The sequence below is a fragment of the Lepisosteus oculatus genome, chromosome 4, assembly GCF_040954835.1.
Source record: "Lepisosteus oculatus isolate fLepOcu1 chromosome 4, fLepOcu1.hap2, whole genome shotgun sequence".
In the NCBI taxonomy this organism is placed as follows: Eukaryota; Metazoa; Chordata; class Actinopteri; order Semionotiformes; family Lepisosteidae; genus Lepisosteus; species Lepisosteus oculatus.
This window is the reverse complement of record NC_090699.1, coordinates 63,414,642-63,441,715: the sequence shown is the minus strand read 5'-3', so window position 1 is coordinate 63,441,715 and position 27,074 is coordinate 63,414,642. Positions and strand designations below refer to the sequence as shown.

The window sequence follows — 27,074 nt, the reverse complement described above, 5'->3', positions numbered from 1 at the left end:
CCATAGGCCTTGTTTAATCATCTCTGTGCATGCCATTCCTGGGCTGTGACCTTTTCTCGTTTCACTTTTAACTTTTGCCCTTGTTCTTGAGGAGCAGGTGGCCCACCCTTCATATATTCCACGTTTAGCTTGAGTTTGTGAAGTGTTGATACATTATTATCAGCGCTGCTCTCCCTGTCCTGCTCACGATTAATTCCTCCATCTGCTGTGGCATTAGTTTCAGGTCACTGAGTGTTTTGCTTTGTGGTGTCTCCTCCGAACAGACTGCTGCTCCACAGTGAGTTCCCAGTCTGAGCCTCTGCCAGTGACCTTCACTGATTAAGGGCGTGTTGTCTTCAATTTTTTTTGCAGGCGCCCGATCAATGCACTGCTCTTAGGCGACTGAGATGTGCAGAGAAACAGTTGTCTCTAAAAGCGTGGGTCAACATTCCTGGAAAGATTATCCCTGCAAATTATACTCATACCACTCCATCAAAGTGTTTGTATTTGTCTTGTTGATTGCCATTCATGCTGGAGCAATTAATCCCTAACTGGATATTAAAAAGTCCCAGCATGAAAAATGGGAACTTAATTTCCTGCAGAAATTGATGGGGTTAGTAATTAATCTTAATTTCTCACCGAAATAAGAACATTTGTGATGAAAGGATGTTTTTTTATCTCTGAATTTGCATACAAAAAATAAAAGAGCCCATTGAAATCTGATCAATGACACAATAGTTTTGTTATTGACTTATTGTTTAATGTTTTAAGCAGAATGGAAAATCATTTAAATTATTATAAAAATAATTATAGGAGTTCCATTGTTTATGTACACCATGTAAATTTAAAGAACATTGTATAGTTTTGTAAACTCTGGACAATTCTGCATATCATTCATTACCAATGTATTTGTTTACATGTATAAAATGTATGGGACATTTGAGTGTCATAGCTGTAGCGTGGTTACTCATTAAAGTCTTTTGTAATGTTCTTTTTATCGGTTACAACGCAGTGTGCTCCGTCCGGGTTCGAAACAGTCCATTCACAAAATCAGAACGAAACCAAACCCGGAATGATCACTTTAATGCATCTGAATTTTGAATTGTATTTTTCCTGCTAATAGAAACCCCATGCTTAAACGTGCTCCCTTTTACTTGCATTTATGGCCTTTGCGGGTCTTCTGGGAATGTCAGGAAGAGGATAGGAGACCATAAAGATGTCAAGGCCCTTTAGATTAGTTTGGGAAAAGAAAACAAGGCCATACCGTGCCTTTACGTTAGGGACTAAACTCCGTGTACGCACTCTCATGAGTTAGTGGACTGTTTCGCCAAGCAAACACCCTGCCTTCTTCTCCCCTTCCCAATCCTGTTAACATTACAAAGAGCTGATGTTGCTCAGACCTCTGGCATTGTCGAGGGTGTCAGAGAACACAGCGAAGGCATTCATCCCTTCCTTTTCTTGCTTAAATGCCCGTGAGAGCAGCTGGGGGATTGTGTGCTGGAATTTCATGAACAACCAGCAGCGCATTTCAGCATGCCGTGTAAACCTCAGTCAATGGGGGCTTATTTGCCTTTCGCTTGTTTTGTCATCTTGGAAGTTAACAAATCTTGGGTTTGTGAATATTGCATGAAGGCATCGCAAAGCAAGAATCGGTTCTGTTGTTTACCCTTTGTTTTCTTTAAATACCTATTCTTATTAAGACATATGCGTGTGATCAGTCTGTTAACCAATACTGCATTCCTCTCCAAATACAGAGTTTAATTTTGATTGTTAGTTTGCAAAGCCATTAGTTTGAAAAGCATGTACTTCTTGTGTGAATGCAGAAACAATCCCAGGAAAACTAAAGGAATGGGTTCCCAAGCTTTCATACCAAAGCTCCATTTTTAAACAAGCTTGGGCTGCCCCTCCTCTAGACTAAAACTAACTCTTAACACAAGTGGATTTCTTTTAGACACCCCTGCCAGTCTTTCCCATAACAAGCTTTTACAAAAGCCTTGAAACGTACATCGGAATGTATTCCGTTAAACAAACATTCTCTGTACTGCCAAAAGCCTAGAAAGAACAGCAAGGACAAATAATGAACGTAAATGCAGATGACAGGGCTTCAAAATTATTCTACAAATGGCGTGCAATAAAAAATCTTAGATGTCTCCCTTTAGAAAATCATTCTGGACAAAGCCTGCTGAGCGAGCACCTGTTGCGCTGAAGTTTTTGTTCACATGCTTGGATGCATGCAGACTGGGGCTGAGAAGACTTGAAATAATTCAGACTGCTTTAACAGTGCTCAGCTACAGTAGGTGCAGGATAGAATCTCCCTTCCTCAGATGCTCTCTGTTTGTCAACACAGTGGGCAGGAACATCAAGATGAATTTTGATATGGGGTTTTCCCTTTGAATCCGTGCGTACAACATGATGGCGGTGAGAATTTGCATTGATTACGTGACCAGGTCATTTAATGCTTTCACTGCTCGCCACTGGCCCTGTTCTGGCCGCTAAACCTGCTGATTTGCATGCTGATGAATGCGGGGTTTTGTGTTTTGGCTCAGGAAAGTGTTAGCCGTGCAAAGAGACAGCAGCTGCTTGCTGATGAGGCCTGAAATTAAAGACCTGCATCTTATCCTTTCTCACCCAAGGAGGGCCGTCTGCGTGTTTGTATGCCGAGGCCCTTATCTGCTAGCCTATTGGGAGCCTGGGAGTCTTGTGAACCAGTTGTCCTGTCCTGCACCCCACTTCTCCACTGTCTCTTCTCTGGCATTCCCCCTATTTTGCATCGTGTTTCTTTTCAGCCTTTTCATTTGTGACCATCCATGCACTGCAATTAAGGGGTAATCTTTTCTAAATGGCACTAAATAAAGTCCTAAATCCCCTCCCTTATGGTTACTAAGAGGATGAATCCCTGTCTCTCTAAAAACGGCTTAGGAGTTGGGAAAGGGTCCAGTGCACGGTGCATTCGAGCTGTTTGAGCGAACTGTGGGAATCCGTTGCAAAAATCCACACCAGGACTAGCACCCCTCTGATTCGCCACTGTAAGGAAGGCCCAGCCTCTAGACGCTGGTGAAAGAATAAAACCAATGCATGTCGGAGTGTAGGAATTTACATCTGCAACCAGCCGGCTTTTATTTCGATCAATCAGGCCATGTGTCCTGGACTGCTTTAGTTTTCTGAAATTGAGAGAAACCCTAGGGAATGGAGAAGCAGAAAACTTCTGAAAGTATATAAATATACCCATTGCCTACTGTTCTGCGCTATCTGAATGAGGAAGCGGTTCCCTTCGGCCTCTGACGTCTACTGAATGCTGTTTGTTTTAGCGAGGATGACACTTATATGGTCTTTGTTGCTGTAAGTATCTTGTGGCAATTTGGTTGAGGGATAAAAATGCTTTGCAGAAGTTCATGTGAGAGCTGTTAGTCATTTTGGGCTTTTACATGTGTAGACTTTTTTAAAAAGGGGCATTAAGGGATTTGGAAGAAGCAGACTCAAAGTCCTTACTGATGTGTCCTGTTGGTGATATCTTGCTTCAGAGCAGACATTACTGCAGGGAGCTGGTAGTCTTGGGCATGTTTCATATAAAATTCATGAGACTCTTCTGCTCGGCTGGCTTTTTAAAGTTATTTCTGACCTACATCCGCGATCATCCACCGAGTGCATTTTAAATATCCCCTTATGTGTGTAAAAAGCACGCTGCTGTTCTGCCGAATGGGTTGTCCTGGGCACTGTGTAATGGCTGGTGAAAATGATTAATTCTGATCTTCCATCTGCTCCCATTGATATGGTAGAGTGATGGATTACAGTACAGCCAAATTAGCTCTATTTACTTTGCAAAGGACTACATTAGGCAATGGATGAAGGTAATTTGATTTGTATCTCCCAGTGGAAATCAGTTGAATTCAAGCCAGGGTAATGATTCAGGAGAGGCTCCAAATTGTGAGATAGGAGGTCTGCTAGGACTGGCAATACAGAAATACTTGACCTGATGTCATAGAAGAGGCCACATTGGGCTTGCCATGCTCAGAAGACACTCTGCAGATTGAATACCCCTTTATTGAATTGTTGAAGGAGAACATTATTCAAATCTTCAAGCCAGATCTCTGGACCTGGAAAAAATCAGTAAGAGCTCAAACATACAGATAAAGGACAGTGTCACTCTAGAGCATACAGTTCATGTCCCTGATTAGTTGATATTAAGTTGACATCCCTCAATAAGAGGCTCTGGCAAGATTATAGTATAAAAACTGATATACTTAGGCCATGATATGTCTTCAGTTTAAACCTTATATTTAACAAATGCTTAAAAAATATAGATGCTTGTTTTTGCCTGCTTTATGGATTTGCCTGTCCATTTGTCCTGCCGTTGGAGGTGACAGGTGGACTGTGACACTGCTGAAACCCTGAGCTCACAGTCCTTGCATCGTCACAGATCAGACAGACAAAAGAGGCAGAAAAAGAAAATGGCCTCCTCCCGACTAAATCTGGAAGATGAGCTCATTGTGGACAGGCCGGCAAGCTTCCCCCGTCCTGTGCTCGAAGTAGACTGTTGCACAGCTCAGTCGTCCTCTCTGGTTGCACACTGGGGCTCTGCTTCTTGTGGTCAAATCCAGTGCTGAATACTGAGGGGCGTTTCTGGAAGCTGGTTCTGGAAAGTGTAAGTGCAGGATACCGATCTGCTATTTCAAAGACCAGCTCTTGCCCATCATCTCTTTAGTTGGCCGACACTTTTATCCAAAGCGACATATGTTTGCACCCTTTTATGCAGCAGAGGATTTTACTGTCACAATCCAGGTGAAGTGATTTGCGACGGCAGTTTCTCACGAGGGATTTGAACCCAAGGCCTTCCAGTTATGAGTCCAAACCCCTGATCGCTTCTCCAAGCTGCTGCTCGGTTCTTTTTTATTCCTGTCTCGTCTTTGTCAATGAGGCGTTTTTCCATTGGCAGAAACAAACTGTTGATTGTTCTGAAAGGCACTTCTTCCTTTTCCTTCTTATGGTTTAATACATGCTCCTTGGGACTACTGCTGTTTCAATCCAGTCTCCGGGGGATAAAGAACAAAATTAGTATTGAGGCAATAAATTATACACTGGTGAACTTTGCCACCCTCAGTCTGGGAATCGTCATCTGGGTTTTTAATACAGGAAGTGAAGTCAGTATTGTGTGTGCCGTTCTGCTCATAATAAGGTTTATTCATACTCTAGATTGCTGTGCCTTCAAATCTTTTTTTCTTTTTATTCCCCTTTTGTCTACTGAATGTTTCTTATTGCCTGGGAAACAGCATTTTTTGAGGTAGAATAATTAATCTCCACTTAACCATAACTACAGATCCTGGTGGTTAACAATTAGGCTGTGCAAAATCTTCTTGAGACATATTAAAGCACACCATACAGTATGTATTGATATGCGTTTTAATTGTTCTTATATAGTTTATAACAAATATTTTGAAAACAGGTGATGAAATAAATATCTCTGGCTCCATTCTTCAGTCTTTTCCAGGAAGGCTTTGCTGTTTTTAGTCCTCTGCTGCAGAATAAAAAAATAAAACATACCAGGAAACTGGGATGCCTATTATAAAACCCTGTCCTACTAACTGAGGTTTCTCGTGACTCAACCTTAATTTCAGCCTTCCTCATCTCATGGTCTAAATTGAGATCCTTAAATTCTCTCTACAGGGAGGCTGTAGAGAGGCTCCCAGCCATCCAGATGAACATGTGAAAAGTAGAATGACATCATTGATCCAGGGAGAAAAAACAATTCTGTCAGAGTGGAAAAAAAAACAGCGAGGCCATGTGACTCCTCTACTTCCCACTTCCTCAGCTGAATTGTAGTCTGGGCTTTTGAAATGTTTGACATGCTGGCCCCCAGTTTCCTGTTTACTACAGCTAGCTGCTGTGTATTTATAGGAGAAGGAAGCTGAAATTCTATCCCGAAAGGAAGGCCTTGGAATGGAGATTGATGGGTGCTGAATTGCTGGAACTTAATAATGAGGCAGCATCTTGTGGAGACCGTTTCACTATCTGAACTGTACAGCTCCTATCGAGCAGACGTTAGATCTGCATTTTTTCTAGAAACCTCTTTCCGCGATGTAAGAACCTGACGATTAACAGCTAGATCTGTTGGCGGTTAGCTTTGTAAGTGTCGCTATAAAGTCCTATGTCAAGGGGGATAAAAAATATAATTAATAAATGCTGCTGTTGTCTGATCAATCGGTTACAAAAATGATGTTATTTCTTCGAACAGTTATCTTCAGCTGCTTTTGGAAGAGGGTGCTTCGGAGAAATGGGTCTGAACAAACAAAATTGTCCAACTTAATAAGCGGATAGGCTAAACTGCAGATCTTGAGTTATCTAGAATTTTGTGTATAATAACCCATAAATACACAGTAAATAATACTTTGCTTAATCCTGTGCTAACGTATCTATGAAAGGCACTTTTGTTGTGCTTTAAAATAGTGTCATTGTTTATACACTAGTCATCTTTTTTATGCTGCAGTAGGGAACTTGGTTGCACACACACCTCTTGAATTCAAAGAATGAGGTGTCTCTGTGAATAAAAGCAGGTGCTGTGTCCTGTCAGCTGCTGGAAGACCGGTTGAAGCGTCATTGAACAATGAGGAAAAACGTGAGAAAACTGTGGCCTGACTTAGCTCTTTTTTTAAATTGGTATTACTGAGTAAAGGAAACGCATGGATGTCATTTAAACAACCATTAATAATCTGATACAAAAGGGCACCCATCTGTTTTTTTATTTGGGGTTCTGTGTCAAGACAAGTCTCAGGAATATGTTTGCTATTATCCAAGTGTTACTGACTCAGCCATTACAATTACCAAATGCTGCCTTTTCCTGTTAAGACTAGTTCCGGTGTACATTGGTGCTCCGTATGTGGCACATTCCTAGCTGTAAGGAGAACATTCTGCTTTACTTCTCTCTCTTGGCCAGATCTTTTTCATCAGAGTGCAGGAATTCTGCATAGAGAGGTAAAGGACTCTGCAAGAAAGAGCATCGAATTTAAAAAGAAAACAGTGTAAACAGCTTGGGTCTCTGGGCTGACTCATGAGTGAATCAGGCCTCTGAAACTCAAAGGGACGTGAGTGGAAATCACCATGACCTTACTCGTTGAACTGCCATGTCCTTGGACTGATAACCTTCATCTGGTACAGCAGTAGTAATTGCCATTAAGGAAACCCATTCCTGGTTTTCAATCTTCATATGGGCCACCGACTATACCGAAACAAACTCTTCAGTATTCAGAAACAGTACGGACTGCAGTGATTATCGGGGCATTGAAATGGGGAAAGCTAATTAATGCTGAATTTGTTTTGACACTTTCAAATACGTTATCGAATACTCATGGTATACGATACAGTTTGGAAGGTCTCTCACTAGAAGTGTGTCCGTGGGGGTTTTGTACTAGTGACTCTCACCCGGGTTCTTTGGGGAACGTTTTTGGATAGTTCATGCTCTTTCATACTGATCACATCACACACATGTTGGCAGGGCTTTTCTTTGCATCTTCAGGAGACCCCCTATAAAATGTTAGACTTGGGGGTGGAGAGCCTGCATCTACAGGGGAAAAGGGGGAGTCATGTAGCTTACAAAAATAAATGAAGATGTTTATGAGCAGATGGCAGATGCCTGCTGTATTTTTCACAGCCTCCAAGAAGAAGAAAGACCTCAACCCATTCTTTACCAATGGAAGGTGGGGGCAAGTCATTATGAGTAATTACAGCTCCCCCTTCCTTTCATATTGAGAGAAAGAAAAGATTGAGTAATTGTAGAGTAGTGATAAGGATAATTAATTTTCCTTTTGAATCTGAAAAGGCTGACTGATGTACACTTTTTTGCCCCCAACTGAGAAGTCATTTTGCATTTTTTTTTTATAAAAATGGAACAATCTGGGAAATTAAGTCTTTTCATTAGCCTTTCTTGGCCATGCCTGGCTGTACAGTGGGAATTGCGTTATGTCCTCTGTTGAATGACTGCAGCTCCCAAACATGGGGGATTGAGCCCTGTTAGATTAATTGTATCCTGCAAATTCCTGCACAGTTTTCTCCTTTTACTTATTTCCTTTTAAAATAAAAAAAAGTGTCCAGTGACAGCTATACAAAGATTCTTTGACACAGCATGCTGTGTTCGCCAAGCTGCCCAATGTTGTTTCTATGAATGGGTGGAGAGAGGCATGGCAGAAAACTTTGGAATGCTGGAGTTTTGTGTCTCACAGTTCCAGTGCTGACTATGTAGTAATCCACAAAAAAGTCCTGTTTTTCCTTCAGCTAGAGAGAAGGAGTATCCTTCCTTGCACACACACAACCACTAGCCCGAAAAGAAAAGCAGGGTATTAAACAGTTTACTATTATTTCAGACTTGGGATGCATTAAAGTATTGGAGTGAATCTTTGAATGAACACATCCTGGTGTTCCCTTACTACTGGAGGTTGGTGTTTGCCCTTGATGTTTGATATACAGTAGGCCAGCGGGTGGAATTCATCACTGGCAGGTGGGGACAGATGGAAAAACAACAACAAGTGTGGCTCTGAATCTCAGCCAGGCTCTCAGGGGTGACAAGAAAGGAGTTTCTAGTCTGTGCTTTTCACTCATTCTGAAATTATCTGCCACAAACGGGATTGAGTTTCTCTTTTGCCAAGTGAAGTGTGAGTAAGATGTGTACATGCATCATATAAGGGTAAGAACAAACCTTTAGGGGAGGGAAACAATTTCTGGGCATACAGTACTTTAATTTCACTGCTTTAGCTAAGAAAAAATGTTTTTGTTATAATGCTGTAGTAATGAGAAACAAAAGTTTGTTGAAATATCTTTTTGAGGATAGTACAGATGTTGAAATTGTTTTCCATTATCGTGCATTAAGGAGTCTACTCTGTGAGTATATCACAGTGCGTAGCTTGATTTACATGTTCCTAGCTACACATTCTCCTACATACACTCTGTCCCATTGCTCTGGCATTTCTCTAGCTTTGTGGGTGGTCCTCCTTTCCGCATGCTAATTAAAGTTTAAATATAACGGATTCATAGACTTTCTTCTGGCCAAGCAAAGAAGCACAAACCACTTTAGAACGCCTAGTAAATCACAACCCAGAGGACACTAGTGGAAACTAAGTGAAAAAGGACATTTACTGAGATTAGGAAGCACTTCCTTACCCAGTGGGTGGTGGGAGTCTGGTACAAGCTCTACCACCACGGTGTCAAAGCTGGTACTGTCTCCTCTCTCAGGAAAATGCTGGGTGAGCTCTGCAGCTTTTTTAGCTACTAAAACACAAACATGGCTGATGGGCCAAATGGCTTGCTCTTGCTTGCAAACTTCGTTCTTTGGATGAGCAGGGCTGGGCCTGGTTAGCAATGAAATGGTGGCCAGGGACTTTGGTATCAACTCCAGCTCCTGGCTAGATTTCACTTAGTGTTTTATTGTCTAGTTTCCCTAAAGTTTCCACTTAGCTCAGCTGGTTGATTCTTTCTTCTCCATCTGATCTGCAGTGTAGGAGGACTGTTGCTATATATCTCCTGGGTGGAGGCTGTGCTTCAGTGGTAGATGAACTGATCCCCCTCCTATATACTGTATATGAAGTCCTTTGGGACAATTTTGGATGAAAGAGATGTGTACAGTATATTCAATTATTATTAATTAGTATATCATTGAGATACATGTTCAATAATAAGTGTATGGGTTAATATGGGTAACAATGTGGGGTTTAAGTAAAGCTTTATCATTATTTAATTTGTTAAATTCCAGAACAATATGTGTACAGAGCAATGGTATTTATTTCTTTATAGATGTGTGAACTAAGATGCTGATATGAAAAAAATATTTGAAGACCACACAAAAAAGATTATGATAATTTGTAAAATCCACTGATATTGCAGTCCTTAAAATACACAATTATATTGTGGTATGGTTGCAACACTCTCAGTAATGCTTCACAGTTGCTTTAGTATTAATCACAAAATCATTTTAGGTAAATTCCAGTTTTATCATGAGACCATGTTTAGGTTTAGGAGCGAACAAATACTGGGAGGGGGAAAAGTAAAACCCATTTCTTCATTGCAAAACACTGAACTGAACAAATACTAGCCAAAAAGGCACTGAGGGGAAGTTTTATCAGAAAAGAACAAAAATGACTGTTATATAGCAGTGCGCCAGAACTCTGTGAAGATAATTCAAAATTAGGGAATGTTACTGATGTATGAGAAGAACATGGTGCCTTTGAAGAACCAGTGACCAGCAGTAGATTAAAATCTCCAGCCATCTGGGTGTTCTGTCAGGAACATCTTGTACTGTTATGTGCATTGGAAGCATATAGTATATATATATACAGGAACAAGTAAAAAAGGTCGGAAATGAAGCACACTGGTACCCGTCTGAGGCTCGCTGATTGCCCCCCTGGCCCACAGATTCCTGACATTTTTGCATTCATGCTGCCATAGACCAAAAGTAAGACATTCTGTAACACGTTTGAGATGTATTAGCATTTCACACACACAACAAAAATTGCTTTGCGTGCTAAATCAAGTCAGAATAGATCTTAACACATACCATCTCGCCTATATACAGTAAAATGAAGTGTACATAGGTTTGTAGGCCTCTCTGGTTCATATGTCTCAATTTTTAATTCTCTCTCATCGATGCTATGCTATGGAACCACTAGAGCAGGTCACAGTGTAACACAGTGGAGCACAGCTCTTTACTGTCTGAGCATAATTCAATTATACCACTGCTCTTTTTGGTTTTCCTGACGGACCATTGTCCAATAGTTCTGAACAATATGAATGTGCTAAATTGTAATCTCAACTGGCAAAGAAGAGGTCCCTTTGCGCTGGGGCAAGCCTGTTCAGTATGAGTACCACGAGCTATACAACAGCTAACAGGCTGTGCCTTTTGGCTGCTTAATGGGCCTGGCTCATCTGTCTAGGAATTTCAGCCAGTTTTCAGCTAAAATGAAAGAAGCCAGTCCTTTGTCCGTTATTTAAAAACAGCACACTTACTGCCGTGTTTCGTCAGCAGATCATTGCACAAAAAGAAAGTAAAATTACGACAAGCTTCCCTGTAGAGCCTGAGGTCTCACTAGCCATTGTGCTTTAGAAAGGGAAAAGCCAACAGCCTTTTGTAAAGGTGGCACACATACTTTAAGACCAAGGGCTCTGGTGTCAGATTTCCATCTTTTACTATTGAGATCATTTAAGTTATTAATATATCGACAGGGTGAGAGGAATATGAGTTTGTCTTTATAGCTCGTCCCTTACAGTTGCTGGTCTAGCCTCTGTAATCCACCACACTGAGGTATTAGTATCAGTTGCTGAGGCACAAGAGTTAAGCCAGGGCTTTGTTACCTTGAAGGGTCAGGGGCTGGCGAAGGCTGTTACTGCTGGAAGTCAACACCCCCCCCCGGAACAGCCGTCTCGCCTGATTGATTTAAGATGTCTGTTAGAAGACTCATTGCCCCTAGCTGGGAGCTCACTGCATTAGGGCTTCCATTAAAAAAGAAATTGCTCTCTGGCATTTATTAAAGCATTCCCCATGGTTCCTTGAAATTGACCACAACCTAGTGAGTAGAGAATCTATCCTATCTGCTTCACCCGGTCCAGCCTCTTTTGGATTGTAAATGGAACGATGTCCCCCCCTCCGCTCCTCCCACATTTGGAACTGTTTGTGAATTCCTGTGTACATTTCAAGAACAATCCGTTACGTTCATGAGTAGTTCACGAAGCTGGCGTAAAATGAGAATACCCTTCATCTTTTTACCTCATCAATAACCTTTACATTTTTTATTCTTCTTTTGTTGTGTGATAAGCAAACAGGAAAACTGCAAAAAAAACAAACAAATGTATAGCCTTTGAGAAGGTAACTCTGTCTGGAGAAGTCAGAAGGTTTTATTGCTCTAGATGCCTTTTTTCCTTCTTTTGATCTCATTCTTCCTTCTCATGTTCATATGTTTTATTTTACATAAAACAGCGCTGCCTCTGAAAGTTTGAGTCAGTGCAGAACTACATATTCATTGCCTCTCAGCCATTTTAAGTACAGATTTTTTCCACATCCCAAGGACAACATTTTATAATAATACTGCCTTTTTTCACATGGTGTTTTAAAATCAATTTGTGGCATATTCATTTGATTTAATCTTGTTTTGCTGGAAAGTACATCTGCAAAACAGTAACAGATGTCTGTGCTGTATAGAGCATACGTGGGACAGATTCTCTTACTGGGGTCTATCAAATTACCCAGATTGAGGGAGACATTTTATAAACAAAAAAAATCAGCTTAATTTAACATAGCTTAGCTTGATTCCTTTGTAAATATGTCATGATGTATTTTAGTTTGTTAGTTTGTTTTCCATTTTTGCATGAGATAAACCCGAGTGTTTTCACAGTCATCACAACTTAAACTTGCTAGCTGGAACAAGGCCTGCAATTTTCAGAGATCTTCCATTTGTACAGCAAGGCAATGCTTTCATACATAAGTCAAAAATTCTGATTGTTAAACCATTTTAGGAGAAACATGCGAGGGAGAGAGAGTCTTTGCGTTTTTAATGCTTTGAAACTAGCAAAACAGCTGAGATAATGCATGGGTGTCTCTTCCTAAAGTGCACTAAAATGCTCAAATGTTTTTGCCCACTCCTGACCTGAAGTAGAAACTACACTAATTACACTAAATATTTCCCCCTGTTGTATTGCTATTGCTACACTAATATGAAACAGAATATTGGCAGGAAAGTAAAGGGTTGGCTTTCTTCCTCTGAAATTCAATAGGCTCCTGAGCCCCATTGTGCTTAACGGTACTTCTTTATTCAACAGTAGCTCCAGAAATGTTCATTATCTCTAAGGTACATTGGCTATTTCTTGTCTATTGCTTGGGAATTCTACTTTCCTATTTCCCTTACTGCGACCATCTCCAGATATGAGCTGTGTCTTTTTAAGCCCAAAGTCAAAGACGTTTTAGGCTGTGCTGTCACTTGAACGGCAGGACTTTTTAGATGGAAATTGTTTTTCTTCATTGCTAGTTCGGGCCTGTAATGCTTGTCAGAAGAAGATGTTTCAGTACAGATTCAGATTCAGAGACCTTTCTTGCAGCAAAGCAATGAGTAAACCCCTTCACAATAATATTTTCTGTGTGGGAGGTATAGATCCCCCCCCCATCCAGATTACATTCCTACTCTGTCATCTTAACTTAGAGTAACAAAGCATGCTGGAGTCATTAAGGAAGGGAACAACTTGAACGTTGTGAATCATGACAGCCCCTGGAGCCGTTTCTGTGGAGTGCTGGAAGAACTGAACCAGGCTTGACTGATCACTTCATCCGGGCTGGAAATGCATCATCACCGTCACTTTCCAAGATGAGTGTGAAGGAAACACTTTTTGCACCATACTGCTTGCCTTCAAAAGTAGGTTAAAGTCATTCTCATTCCTGTAGAGTTCGCTTAAGGCTCATGGTTGCTAGTGCACATGTGGATATTGAACCTGAGCTTTACAGGATGAAGGACGTCTTTGACTAAGTGGGAATGTTGCCTTACAGGGTCAGTGTGAGAGGAATGTCGGATTCAATCACAGTTATGCTTCTCAAGGTCCTGTGAATAATGGATGGCGGCCTGACCCATATACTATTGCACTGATGATACATGGTAGTTGCAGTAGTCGTAAGAAAGTCTTCTAAAGTCTTCTGGACTTGAATGTTAACCATATTACATTTTCATATTTCTGAATGTAGCAATAAGGACAATTTGTATACAGTAGCTGTACGGTCCTTTACAGCAAAGCAGTGAATCTACTGGAGAAACGCCCTCTGGGATCTTATTGTGTACGCAGAGTTAAGAAAGACAGTGTGATTATGGTTTTGACCCTTTACAATGCTGGCCAGAGATAATTAGGCTGAAGTCTTGAACCACTGCTTAATCCCATGTGGGCAGAAAGAGGCAGATTATCTGACTGGGCATTGAACAAGATTTTTGCATTTGCAATAACATTCTGGTACTCCACAGTTTCTTTTTTTCTAGTACAACAGCCTACAGCACATATGCGAATGAATTCTGTGTCTCCCTCCAGATGGTAATAAAGTATTTATTTAATCCAGTATTGCTAAAATGCTGTAATTTGTGTGTACTTTGTGATCTGCCTCGGGCTGAAACCTGCACTGTATAACTAGAATAGAAGATTAAAAAGATTGGTTTAAATCTAATAGAAAGAATTTAGATCTTCTCTGCCTCTCACAAGCCTACAAGACAGCACAGTAAGCTGTCGCATGTGCATGGTCTTCTACAGCGTAGAAAGAGATTTGGCTGAATGTAGTGCAGTCTCAGGAACTTAATGGTTATCAGCAGCACAGTATTTTATCTCCAGAGCTCTTCTGCACACAGATAGCTTGCGTCCTATTTTTTAAATCTACACTCATCCTGAACTAGCAAACCAAAAGGTTACTTTCAATGACACGATAAACGTAGAGAGACAGGATTCCCCATTCCCCCCAACCTCCCAGATACTTAAACTCTTAAGATGGTTTTTAAGAATGGAGAGAATGATTCCTTGGATCTAGAATCTGCAGTTAATGAGAAACTGCTGTGTAGAGCTGAAACGGATTTGACAAACATGTGGACCACATTACCGGTTCATTGTAGAAAGTTTTTCAGCTCTAGTCTTTTAAAAGTACGCACGCCACCTTGTTTTACAGGATAAATTCAGAGTTTAGTTGGGTAATATCTCTTCTATATGTAGATGTTCATGTGGGTGATCTTTTTCTTTAAAATGAAAAAAGCAGTGCTTCTAAGCCTTCCAATTAAATGCTTTTTGTGTTATTGGATACTGGCCATGATGGTAGAGTGTGAGGTAGACAGGGGGAACCGAAACAAATAAAGCATTTACAACTCGGCAAGCATCTTTGGAATTCTTCCTTTCACTGTGAACCAACCTGCTCAGTGTTTGGAAATGTAATTGTCTGGTTCAGGTTGAGGTTGTTAACGTTTTTTCCCCCAAAACCATAGTACCTCTTATTGTTACAGCCTCTGTTATCTAGGTTGTTGTGGTTTGAAATTCATGAAATGGAGAGAAAACCTGGCTAGAGGTTTGTTTGTATAGTATGGCATGAGAGAGGTAGGTATTCTTGTTTGTTTTACTATATGTGGATCCCATAAATCTGTAATCATTAACTTGCTTTGGCATCTAACGAATTCACACATCTGTCAGGAATGCCAGTGAAGTACTGTAAGTGGAGGCGGACTAGAAGGAAGTGCTCATGAATGTTTTGTCACTTATCAACACCCTCTGACTAGTCTGGTACAAGTTTAGTACAAATGAATTAATGCAGTTTCATCAACCTCAGAACAAGGATGATCTAAATACAGTATATATATACTGTATGTACCAATATTTAATTGAAAAAATGGTATTGTAAAAGGGCTTTTGGCATATTTGCATTCAACAGGATTATTTAATTTTTGTCTTGTCTGCAACTGCCTGTTGTGGCTGAAAGTAGCGCCTTACTGCAGTCATGGCCCGGTAAATCATCATTCTGTTTCGATGCGCTTTGATGGAAACAGGTTTGAGGTATTGATCTACACGTAAAAAGCATTTTCATTATTGGATGGCGAACTCAGCTGGGTCCTGAGCAAAGTGAATGTTTGGCAGTCTTAGCACTTGTAAGTAAACCAGGAGAGAAGAGAACAGTGAGATGAAGGTCAAGGAAAATGTGGGGGAGTCTGGGGTTCTGCTGGCCTGCTGTAATTGCAGAAGCTTGCTGTCAGTGACAGAGAGAGTGACTCTGCATGTCACCAGCCATGTGTGAATATCAGTTTTTCACACTATTCACTCCAGTACATGCCAGCTGGGGGAGGGCTTTCAACAACCTATAATTAACGTTTTTTTAATTGCATTCCGTTTCAAATCCTGTCATTCATTATGAAAAGGAAGATGGACACCGGTTGGTTTGGGGCAGAATCAACAGAGAAATTCAAAAATGTTTAGGTTAGGCAAAATCCAAGGAAAATCTGTGAAGAAAATGTACGGGAGCCAGAGTCAAAAAGAGACCAAGGGGAAAACAGAATTGGAATGGGAGTTGACCGAAGAGAGATGCTTAGATGTCTTTTTACCAAAAAGCATTTATTAAATCTTCAATGGCTGAAGGACACTTAAAAAACACTACACAAAGCAGGTTTCACAAACAGCCAATCCAGCTAATATTATTTCCTTGGGAATTCCTCTTCCCAGTCAACTCCTACAATTGACAGTGGTTAATAGCACAAACCGTTGCCTGATCGCAAAAAGCCAGACCCTCTTAAGATAATCCGAAGAACACTTTTTTTATTTAATAGGATGAGGGTGATTTTCAACATTTTGTTCAGAGGAAAATGTCAAATTATGAACTCATACTACCTTAACATAAGCCAAAAATGTGCCTTCCACGTTCTCTCCTTTGTGTCTTTTTTGATTGCAGTATTTTTATGTGGGCAGCAGGGGATTGAAGGAATTTAGGGCCCCTGGTTAAAGAAGGTCAAGGATTTAGAAGCAGCACCAAATCCCACCGTTGGTCCAGATGGGCAACTTTAAAGTAATTTTGCTCAAGAGATTCAGTGAAAGATTCTGCTTCTGAAAGTACAGCATTATTGGAATGCAGACTATAAAATTGTGTACACTGCTGTCAGGAGTGGAAAAAGGAGAGTTGATGAAGACTTTTGTCTTGATCTTCAGCTGTAATGAGTTTCATGACGGCAAGAGATGTTCTTTTGAGGTATCTTGCCCATTCACTTTGGTGTGCTGGTGTATTGTACCTTTCTAACAAGAGCCAATTTGATCCATACATTATCATGTGGTCGTAGGGTTCTGCTTAGATGCGTAAGTGTATTTCTTTACACTCAGCTTTAGAGCAGTGAATACTTTCCCACCCCTAAGCATGTTGTGTCTTTGCCATACAAGGATTTCCAACATTGCTTACATTTTTAAGGCTCAATGGGATTGTCACACCACCCGGAGATAAGCCATGGATTGTATACCTCGAGACCCGTCACATACTCGGTAGTGTATATTTAAACACAGTAATGAGTTGATGTTGTGTAACATTCCTCCCCCTGGTCCAGTCTGTTGGTGTCATTGCATACCAATTATATCTTAGTTGTAAGTTCAGTTAGTGTATATAACTATATATAGTGGTTGCCGTAACAGTTCTTAAGGTTCTGAGATGTTCCTTAATGTTAAAACGAATGCATGCGAACTAACATTAGCTTCTCTACTTGAGCTCTCGATAGACATTTTATTACTCATCCTGTCATGTTTCATTTAGCCCACATGTGAATGCAAACTGATTTTCATTCAGGTTTAACGGCTACAGCTGCCCTCCTTTCTCAAAGATTTGCCCAGGAAACTGAAACCTTCTCCATTAACCTGGCAACGCTGCTAAGAAATGGCTCGCGGTGCTCTCGAGACGGTTTCTGTTGTTCCAGGCCAGGCACAAAAGCCCTCTTCTGGCTCCCGAGGTTTGGAAGAACCAGCACTGACAGACAGAAGTGATGGTATAAGCCTTTAGGTTTTCATTTTAAGACTGGATTCTCAGAATTTTAGTCCCACCCCGACAGAAAAATGTGCTTTTCTTTATCTGACAGATTTGACAGGCTACAAAGACTCTATATTAGAAAAGCTCTAAATTATTCATGCACTTACCCCGTATTTTGACTCTTAACTGAGGGGTAACACGCTTGTGATCAAATTAATACATTTGTTTCCCTTCACACCAAGCTCTTCAAATTGCCTACATCTAGCAGCTACCCACCTGAACTACATCTGTTAGTAACTGGTAATTCGTCTTACCAGATATTTTTTGGCTGGGTCAGTGTTTCTGAGAAATTACAGTGTGAAATTGTCGTCACAGACTGAGGTGGTTTGCCACTGGCTTGATGCTGGTTTTTGAATATTAATTGACACTGGAATTGTCCCTGGCAGTGATACAATGCTCACTTCACTTCAGATGTAACAGTTTGTTTGGGAGTGATAAGTAATGTTAAAGATGTGTCTTACAGGGTTTGTAAAAAAAAAAAGCGAAACAATTAACAATTAAGCATGTTTAGGCGTATTGAACATGACCACTGAAGAAATAATTGGTATCTCTGTTGTGCTGCAAATCCTAAAGTTAATGTCTCGTGGTGATCTCATTCATGCCGTCATACAGAACTGCCAGATTGGAGGACATTTACAAGCTCGAGCTTGAAAGCACACAGTTCTCTTCTGCTCTGTCATTAAATGTTGCAGGTGATTAAGCTGGTGCACTCGTTCATGCAGTTATTAAAAGTTGAGTCTGGTCAGTTCTTACAGAATAGACCTGGTGTTATAGAATAGACACAGAATAGACAGGGTGTTAATGTCTGCCCATCCTCAAGTGGCCACACCACTAGCCTGAACTGGTTTTCACATTTTAGCTGCTGCTCTTCAAAGAGCAGGCAATTTCTTCATTAAAAAAAACGTACTCATGAACTTTGTTTTTTTTTCTTCACATATCTTATCTCGGATCCCCGTGCTTCTGCAAAGTTGCTGCTGGGACTAAGTTTAGTTTCTGTCTTGATGTGAATTCACCTGTCTGTCATATGTGAGTAATACAGTGCTCTCGGTAGACACAGGAGACATTGTTGAGTGCCAGATACTGAACAGTTAATTAGCCACTGGAGATCTGGTGGAGAACTCCCCCAGATTCATCTTGGCTGGTTTTGTTTCCCCAAGTTGATGAAGTGCGCCGCCTTGATTTAAAAAGAGACAGAGGTGGTAGGCGAGGTTTTTGTTCCAGCCTTTCAAAACTTTAAACGGGTGCTTTCCCTGCTTGCTCCTGTGTAAAATTCCCAGTCTCCGCGCGTGTCCCCCAGTGCTTGTTTTTCACTGCTAGCTAACGATCAGTCACGGTTGTGTATCCAGAGATTTAAGACCTGTAGCTTTAAAAAGCATCAGCTGCTGTCAGCACAAGCTGATGTGCATTTTCTCTTCTTCCACACTTCCGTACTTAACACCTTGCATGATATTCCAGAGTAATATTTTAATTTAAAACGGTGTCAATAAAAGTTTTATAATACCGTGTCTGTATATGGCAGTTTTATCACTTATTGACTTAATGAAGTGCTTTTAAATGGGGATTAGAATATGGGATATATAATGGTTCGTTTCTGGCCTACAGCTTCGCTGCAGTTCTAGTGTTCATTGGCCATGGGCCTTGACTTAAAATCCACTTGTTCAGGGACATTCCACAATCTTATAGCCTTTGCTGGAATGGATATCTGGCTGAGGTGGCTTGGATCATTTGAAGAGTGGATAAGAAAACCTGAGTGTTACTGCAGTAGTTCAAATGAAATAGATTGAACATTTCATACAAGTTGACAACGTGATGTTTCATTCTGCTTTATGCCAAAGACAGACTTGCATGTCTGTGTGTTGTTGGTCGTGCCCTGGAATGTATTGACATTTAAATCCTCAGGAAGGCTGTATCAAAGGGGTTTTGTTCTGGAGGGCTAAAATGTTGAATTCTTGAATCGTGTGACCTCCGTGCCCTTGCAGTTGTGCCTTGGCGAACTACAAAGTGTATTTATGTCAGATCACTCCTGTGAACTTTTCTTTAGTCGCTTCTGTGGCTGAGGTTTGCCATTTTTGAAACATGCAGTTTTCTACTTGTTTGAAAATTAAGTACGAAAAAAGAGCTCATGCTCTCTCATTTGATGTGCTTATAATTAAATGTAACGGTTCTTATTTGCTCCAAAAATGACTCTCAGTGCTGTGTGGAATAATTTGAATCGCCTTGTGTGGCACAAGGTTTTGTAATGATTTCAGAAGGCCAAAAACTGGTCTTACATATTTAGAGTAAATTTCATTATTCAGATTCATTACTGTGTTGGGGCTACAGAATTTGATCTCTGCGGGGATTATCATGATAGGTTATCCACGTTTGAAAACTAAGAAAAGATTAGAAATCGTCTCATCTGTCAGAGGTTTTAAATGTGGGATCAAGCCTGTATTAAATCAGGCAATTTTTATAAGACATCGCATTTCAGTGCAAAGATATATGAGATTAGAAACTGAGCTATGGAAATGAAAGCGAAATGGATGTAAAATATTTTTTTCAGACGGAGATTTTCATATTCTAATTCACTATTTTTCAACCCTGAATCTCCTTTGTTGTGAAGTTCAATGTTAAATTATATAGCCAAGAGCCCAGCTCTTCTTTCAAAATCGATATGATATGAATATAAAAATAATTTAATAATTGTCACTGCCCATTCGAATACATATAAAGCAGAAAAGACTTGCCAGGCCCAATCCATGGATTTAAATTTATCGTAACACTGTAGCAGAGCATGCAGAGAATAAAAAAAAAGATGCATGTAGAGGAAGTCTTACTTTTATCTTTTTCTTTTTGTGTCATATTTCGTTCCCATTTCTTTAGTCAGTTGGCATTTCAGCTGTCTTTTTGAATGGGAGCTGTAAAATAATGATGTTCTCCCATCTGAGCCCCTAATAGCAAAATGGATTCTTTTCTTAAATCATTGTTTTGCCCTTTTTTTTTTGTTTGTAAAACAAGTTTCTGTTGAACAGTGTAATGTTAAACCAGAGATGAAAAAAAATCTGAATCAAGCACAAGAACAGGACACCCCCAGCTTGCTTTTCAGTGAGATTATTTTGTTTCCCATTTCCCTTTTATGTTTTTACTAGGTGTCAAGCTTTTTTAAGGGTTATTTTTCCTTCATGGAAAAGAGATTGAAATTCACATCATGGAGTCTTTGCACAGATGGCTTTGTATTTTGTTTTCCAGAGATGGGTCTGTATTTTTAATTTCCCAGGGGCGTTTCTGACATTAGCACTGCCTCCTGTCCGGATTACTGATGTTTGCTCTTGACCTGGCTGAGCTTGACTGAATCCGAAATGGGCCTTAACTGTTTTGGGGGGGTTCTGTATCCTCAACAATGCTCATGGCAGCCATCTCTTTCCAGGAAAGATTTTATTTCTGCAATGATGTGAACAGACACTGTTTAAAGAATGATGCAATTGATTTTTGGCACCGCTGTCTTAGATGTCTGAAGCCTTTTCAGCACCATAGGAGCTCCAGAAAAAAAGAAAAACCCTGAGCCATTTTTTTACTTATGCCATTTCCATTTCCTAGCTTTCATTCAGGATTTTGAAGTTAGTGGAGTTCATTTTAGAAACATTTTGTCCATTTGTGAGGGGAAAATATGGTTTAGGGAATCGAGCTGGCCCATCATCACCAAAAATAATCCAGTGTAATGTAGCAAATAACATTGTAGGTTTAATAGGATGTACAGTGTTAATTAGTTTAAAGTAAATAAGAGGTAATGTCAGTGGGTGACATGTTGGCACAGTGGGTGGCATTGCTGCCTTGCAGTGCAGGGGTCCTGGATTCAGTTCCTGGGGTGCTGTCTGCATAGAATGTGTATGTTCTTCCCGTGTGTGCATGGGTTTCCTTTGGGTGCTCCAGTTTCTTCCCATAGTCCAGAGTCATACTGGTGGGTTAATTGGCTTTTGAGAAAACTGGCCCTGGTTCGAGTGTGTGCGTTTGTGTCTGTGTGTGCTCTGCAGTGGACTGGCATCAATTCCAGGTTGTACCCTGCATCCCACCCGTTTCTTTCCGGGATAGGTCATGGTTGTCTGGTGGCAACATCATTTCCTTCGCAGATTGTCTGTTTGTTTCAGGAATTACAGCCCAGATTTGAAGCCACGGCTTGATTTTTTTGGAGCGTCCTGTAATTGTGCACAATAAGGACTAGTTTTGGTCTTGACGCTGAAGTTGTTGTGTTCTGTTGCTCGTTTCTTCAGGCCTTTGGACAAGCACATTCCAACCACAAGAAGGTAGCGGCGGACGGGGAGAGTCGGGAGGAGTCCCTGATCCAGGAGTCGGCCTCGAAGGAAGCCTATTACGAACAGAGGGTCCTGGAGCTGCAGACGGAGCTCAAACAGATGAGGAACGTCTTGGCCAATGCGCAGTCCGAGAACGACCGGCTTGCCTCGGTTGCACAAGAGATGCGAGAGGTACGGTGGGATAGCTGGGCTTCAAGCATTAGAACGAGCACCTGGTCCGTGTGCAGTGATGATCTTACTATAAATGCATCTTTTTAAGCTTCTTGTAATATCCCTGAAGTTGACTTATTAAAACTACGGATGTGCCCTGCCAAGTTGGTGCTTTCAGTAAAGAATCCCGTGTGGAGGAGGATGGATTTATCACCTGCGCTACCCTAGACCAGCTGAACGCTATATGACACCAGTATTCGTTTATGGGATGCTTGAAAGTAAACGTGGCATGTGCTGCCCTTGAATTCCCCCAAGCTCGTCTGAGATCGCCGGTGAACGAGGAAGCTGTCACGAAGTGAAAGCGAAGCTGCTCTCTGAGAGGTCTGTCGTACGTGTCTAATTGTGACAGCCAGAAAATGGAAGTGAAAGAGTGCACCAAGATGAAAGCCATTAGCAACGTGAGCCTTTCATTTACTCGAATTCTGGGCACTTTGTACATATCCATCAGATTTGTTTTCTTCATTAAATAGAACCCTTAGATTGGTCTTTAAGACTTAAGCACTAAAGCTCCTGTAGAATCTTAGGATTCCAATAGATTTCTAGGGCATCAGTGATTTATAATTATCCTTATGCATTCCCCTTAAATCTCTGGATGTTGGAAGATTGGTTTTAGGAATTATATGTGGACTAGGTCTTCCAGCTGTACAGTATTTATAACATATGCTTTGCATGAAAGCAAATCACAGCATTTAAGAAAATGGGCTGTTTTTTTTTTCCTATCAGGCCAGTATGGTGGTCAAACAGGTGTTCAAACTGTTGTTGGTCAGCTGTTATAAAACAACTGGAGAAAATTGTAAGACAATTGGCAGTTTTCTTTGGTTCGGATGATTTAGTTTGACAATTTCAGTATATTTTCAGTATTCTTACATCTGTAATATGTTTTCCCACCCAGGTAATATCTTTAAAAAGAGTTCCCTCAACAAAGCAAATGTATTTTGTCTTGTATTTCTGCTGAGATCATAATTAGCAGCAGGTTGTGCAGGACATATTAAGTAGAAATGACTTCATGCTATAAAAAGCACCAGAAATCACCTTTTCTTGTTGGGTAAAAATCAGTTTCAGTTCATTCTCATCCCTGCATATTACATTGATATATTACACTTTCCCAGAGAGGTGCTAATTGAGGGCACAGAGCCGTCTGCGTCTGCTGAGGTTGAGAGTTTTTCACGTTGCTGCAGAATTACCAGTTGATTTTGTCGCAGCAATGCAGCATTTAAAAAAAAAATTCTTAGGATAAAGGATAAAGCACATTTCACATGTCCAGTGAATTACAGAGGTCCTGGAACACAGGGTGGACCAGCTAAGGGCACATTTGTAATTTGTAAGGAGCTCAGGTTACTGAAAGCGTCAATATGTGAACTCGGTGAGACATTAATCTAGCGTTACTCAGACTGTCAGACATGCCAGAATGTTCCCATTCTTGTTCCTGTGCCAGACTTGAATTAGATTTGGATTGTGCTCAGACCTGCTTTAGTTTATGAAAAGCTAGAGGTATAATCAGTATTCAGTGCGATTAAAATCAAGTTTCTGCCTCAATAATATGAGGGGTTTATGCTATAAAAGATTTTAAGTAACCTCAATACCAGAAATAACAACCTTTCAGTTCTGCTTTACAGATCGTATGTTCTCTATAAACACATTGTTTTCCTAGAACAAGCTTATTAGCAAGGATAGTTTGAAATTTATTAGAAAAATCTCAAATCTTAAGGACATGTGGATGCGTTTTATACTCTTTAAAAGGAGGTGCTATACTCAGGTTTCAGCTTGAGTGAAGGGCATATATATATAAAGAAATCACGAGACTTTTTAACCCAGTGTCAGCTGCTGTCACCTCTGGGTGAGGATTTTTTTATCTCGGATAAGGGGATTCCCAGTCAGACCATCGGAATAAAATAATTGAGCCTCTTGATTGAGCAGAGGGAGGGGATCAATCCTGTAATCCTGCCTTTGAAGTCTTTGGTTTAATTGTTGGAAAAGTGCCCTCCTTGAGGAGGGGAGGAGAAGTCAGTGTGCATTAAATACCCCAGCTCTGGTCTGAACCCTCCCGATCTCTGAGCGTCTGCACAGCGTCTGGGCTGCTCTCCTGTCTCCAGCCTGATTTCCTTGATTTGGGGGAGGGGAGCTGGCTGGTCTTTCTTTGTCCACACACACACACACCTCCATCTGTTAAGACACAACCTAAGCAGGCATGCGCCCGCGCACACACACACACACCCGAAGAAGATATTTCATCTCCCTCCATTTCGTTTGATCAGCCCTCTGGATCACAGCTGGCCTCACGGGGAAGAAGCACTGCAGGCTCTCTCCCTGCCCCTCCCTGCGCTGTGTTTTAACATGGGGAAGAGCAGCCTGCGGCACTGGGGGCGGCGGGGGCTGTGGGGGGAATTCACCATGTGGAGGAGCAGCCAGCGTTTTTTGTCACTCACTTTCACTTTAAGAGAACATGCTGCACGTTTAATTACTGCAAAACACATCCGTCTCCGCCAGGTTTTGTGCTCCGCAATTTTATTTGTGCGTGTGTGAGAGAGAAAGATGAAATATATTGTTTTTAACATTCTGATAAGGAAAATGTGAGGAAGTATGCTTCAGCACATGTTTGGGTGCTTTTCTACGTATATGGTAAAATGTAGGTTAGTCCTGTCTTCAACAAGACCCAGTGGTATTTGGAAAAAACCTTATTTCCTGTTTTAGCTGACATCTGAAAATGTAGGAATGAAAAGCTGGGACTTTCTGGCTTGTGGCTTTTGCTATTATGTGACCTTATTCCTCTTTCGTGTCCTTAAAAAAATAATTTTCTTTCTAAAATTTAATACATACAATTTCTGACATTCTGTGGAGGGAAAATAAGCTCAAAGCTGCCAAATCCTGTGTAAAATGGATTTTGTGGGGGCCAGCTGTCCTTGCTCAGTATTTTTCCGACGTTTTGCATCCAAAATGCTTAAAAAATAAACTTTTTTTTAATGTTCAGCTGACCTTTTTATTGCTTTTTCCTAGCGTTTCCTAGTTTTGGAAAATCTGTTTCTGCTCATGTAGTGGTGCACACAATTATTCCGAAATTTTGAAATAACAATTGAAAGGTCTTACTGAAACTGGTAAACAGTCATCCGAACCATGAAGCAGCCCTTCTTTGTAATTCGTAAGTGCCTGCGCAGTGGCTCCGTATTGATTCAACAGTGGCGTTGTGAAAGAATCTGGACTTAAAATGGAATGAAGAGCTCTGGCTGGATTCACCTGTCTCAGATTAGACAGCGCCACTGCAGTCCAACTATCCATCTTCAGAAAGCTGCTCTTTCTGGGGAGGGCTGTCGCAGGCCCGACCCCACACTCACACCTTGGCTGGGGCACCAGTCCATTGCAAGACCCCAAAGAAGGGGGGGGGAGGGTTTAGAGAAACCCACTAACGTGTCTTTGGGAGGTGGAAGGAAATAGGATCACCTGGCAAAAATCTATACCGATGTGTGGAGAACGTGGAGACTCTGCACAGACGGATGCCTCGGGCCCCCGGGGCTGTGAGTCTGCAGCCCTGCCACGCCACTGAGCCACCCCACTGCAGTTCAGTGCTTGGTATTCAGGACACAGTGCAGTGCAAAGCACACCCCGCAGCCGCTTTTCACAGTGATCATCTGCGCACACTGTACTGAATAAGAGCTTGTCACATTTCGGCTGACTGAAATCAGGCTCTGATTGAAACTGAATGCGTTTTTAGATCGTGGCAGATGATGCTATGCAAATGTAAAAGAAGCTAGACAAAAGCTCCCTGCAATTTTAGGGAAGGGGAGTGTTACAGCATCCCACATAAATCAATCAAATACAACTTCCTTCCTTCCTCCAGTTTTTCCAATTTCACTGGATGCCATCTCATTAAACATCAAGTGAACAAAAACAATTCTTAACATAGTTGAGCCGAATACAGATCAACAAGGTATCGTTAATTTGTTTGGGCTTTGAGATAAAATTGCAAGTGCTTGAGGTTATCAAGTCATTGACATTTTTATTTAGATATTAATCTTTGCAGATGATTTTTATCTGTAAAATACTAGCTGAGTGGAAACAGAATAATATACTGTATGAACACAAGGTAGATGAAGCTGCAGAAGGTGCTGTTGACTTTGCTGCAGATATTTCCCATTCATATTGAAGACCTGAGTAAGTAACAACCAGGGTAATTCATGGAACACGTGGGTATTTTACTGAATAAAGAAATAATGCAAGTGGCACAGGAGAGTTTAAAACAAGAGATCTCTTACATCCGTCCTTAAACAGCTTCCACGAGTTACTTGAAAACTGCATATTTCAAGAGTAAAAAGGGGTCTTCACTGTGTTTCACAAGAGATATCATGCCTGTGCTGGCGTTACGCTAAGAAGAAAGCCATGTGTAATTTATCTAATTCACATATTTCTGCGTTGCCAAGAACCTCTTTAATGAAACTGAAACAAATTGGCTCAATGAAATAATGAAATGGGCTAGTCTAGTGCCTTAATACACTGCCACATGCATTTGGCACGGGTGGGATTTAAACCCTCAGACTTAATGGGTGCTAATTGGATCTTTGATTTGCCACGTTTGACAGTACTATTCCAGAGTGGACTGTAGTGATGTGCGTTGCTGGGGGGGGTACTTAAGGATCCTATTGTGCGTCCTCTGATGGATGAGGTGGTGGGTCACGACGGGGGGGCTTCTGGAGGTCTATTCTGCAAAAGGCAGTGCTGCGCCCAGGAAACTGCCCATACTCTACAGTGGCTGTTTATCTCGTAGCAGTGCCTGTCCCTTCACTGCGCTGCACTGGGGAGAATTATCAGGGCCAGAGAGGATTTACGTGGCTAATGAATCGCTTCCAGCTCTGCCTTGGAAAGGAGTTCTGGGTAAGCGAGCCCAGCTGTAGGCTGCCTTTGTTCGTGTACAGGAAGTGCTGTTGTGATGGTGATACCGAGAGACAGGCACACCGCTGGGATTTGTCTAGACAGGTTGCAGTCAGTTAGAAAAGGAGAGGACAAGGGGTGAAATTATTTACGGAAGCTGCCGTATTAGGCTAAGCTGTCAGGGTTTTAGTTTTATCGTAGCTGTTTGT

At 41.1% G+C, this 27,074-nt stretch overlaps 1 protein-coding gene across 2 annotated transcripts in view; it reads left to right on the top strand.

The window, feature by feature from the left end:
- LOC102694937 (protein bicaudal D homolog 2) overlaps window positions 1-27,074 on the top strand; it is a 65,062-nt gene that overhangs the window by 6,357 nt on the left and 31,631 nt on the right. For both annotated transcript variants that reach the window (XM_069189481.1, XM_069189480.1), the window contains exon 2: window positions 21,754-21,966. In XM_069189481.1, coding sequence (XP_069045582.1) covers window positions 21,754-21,966 — 213 coding nt within the window. The remainder of the gene's footprint in view (window positions 1-21,753; window positions 21,967-27,074) is intronic.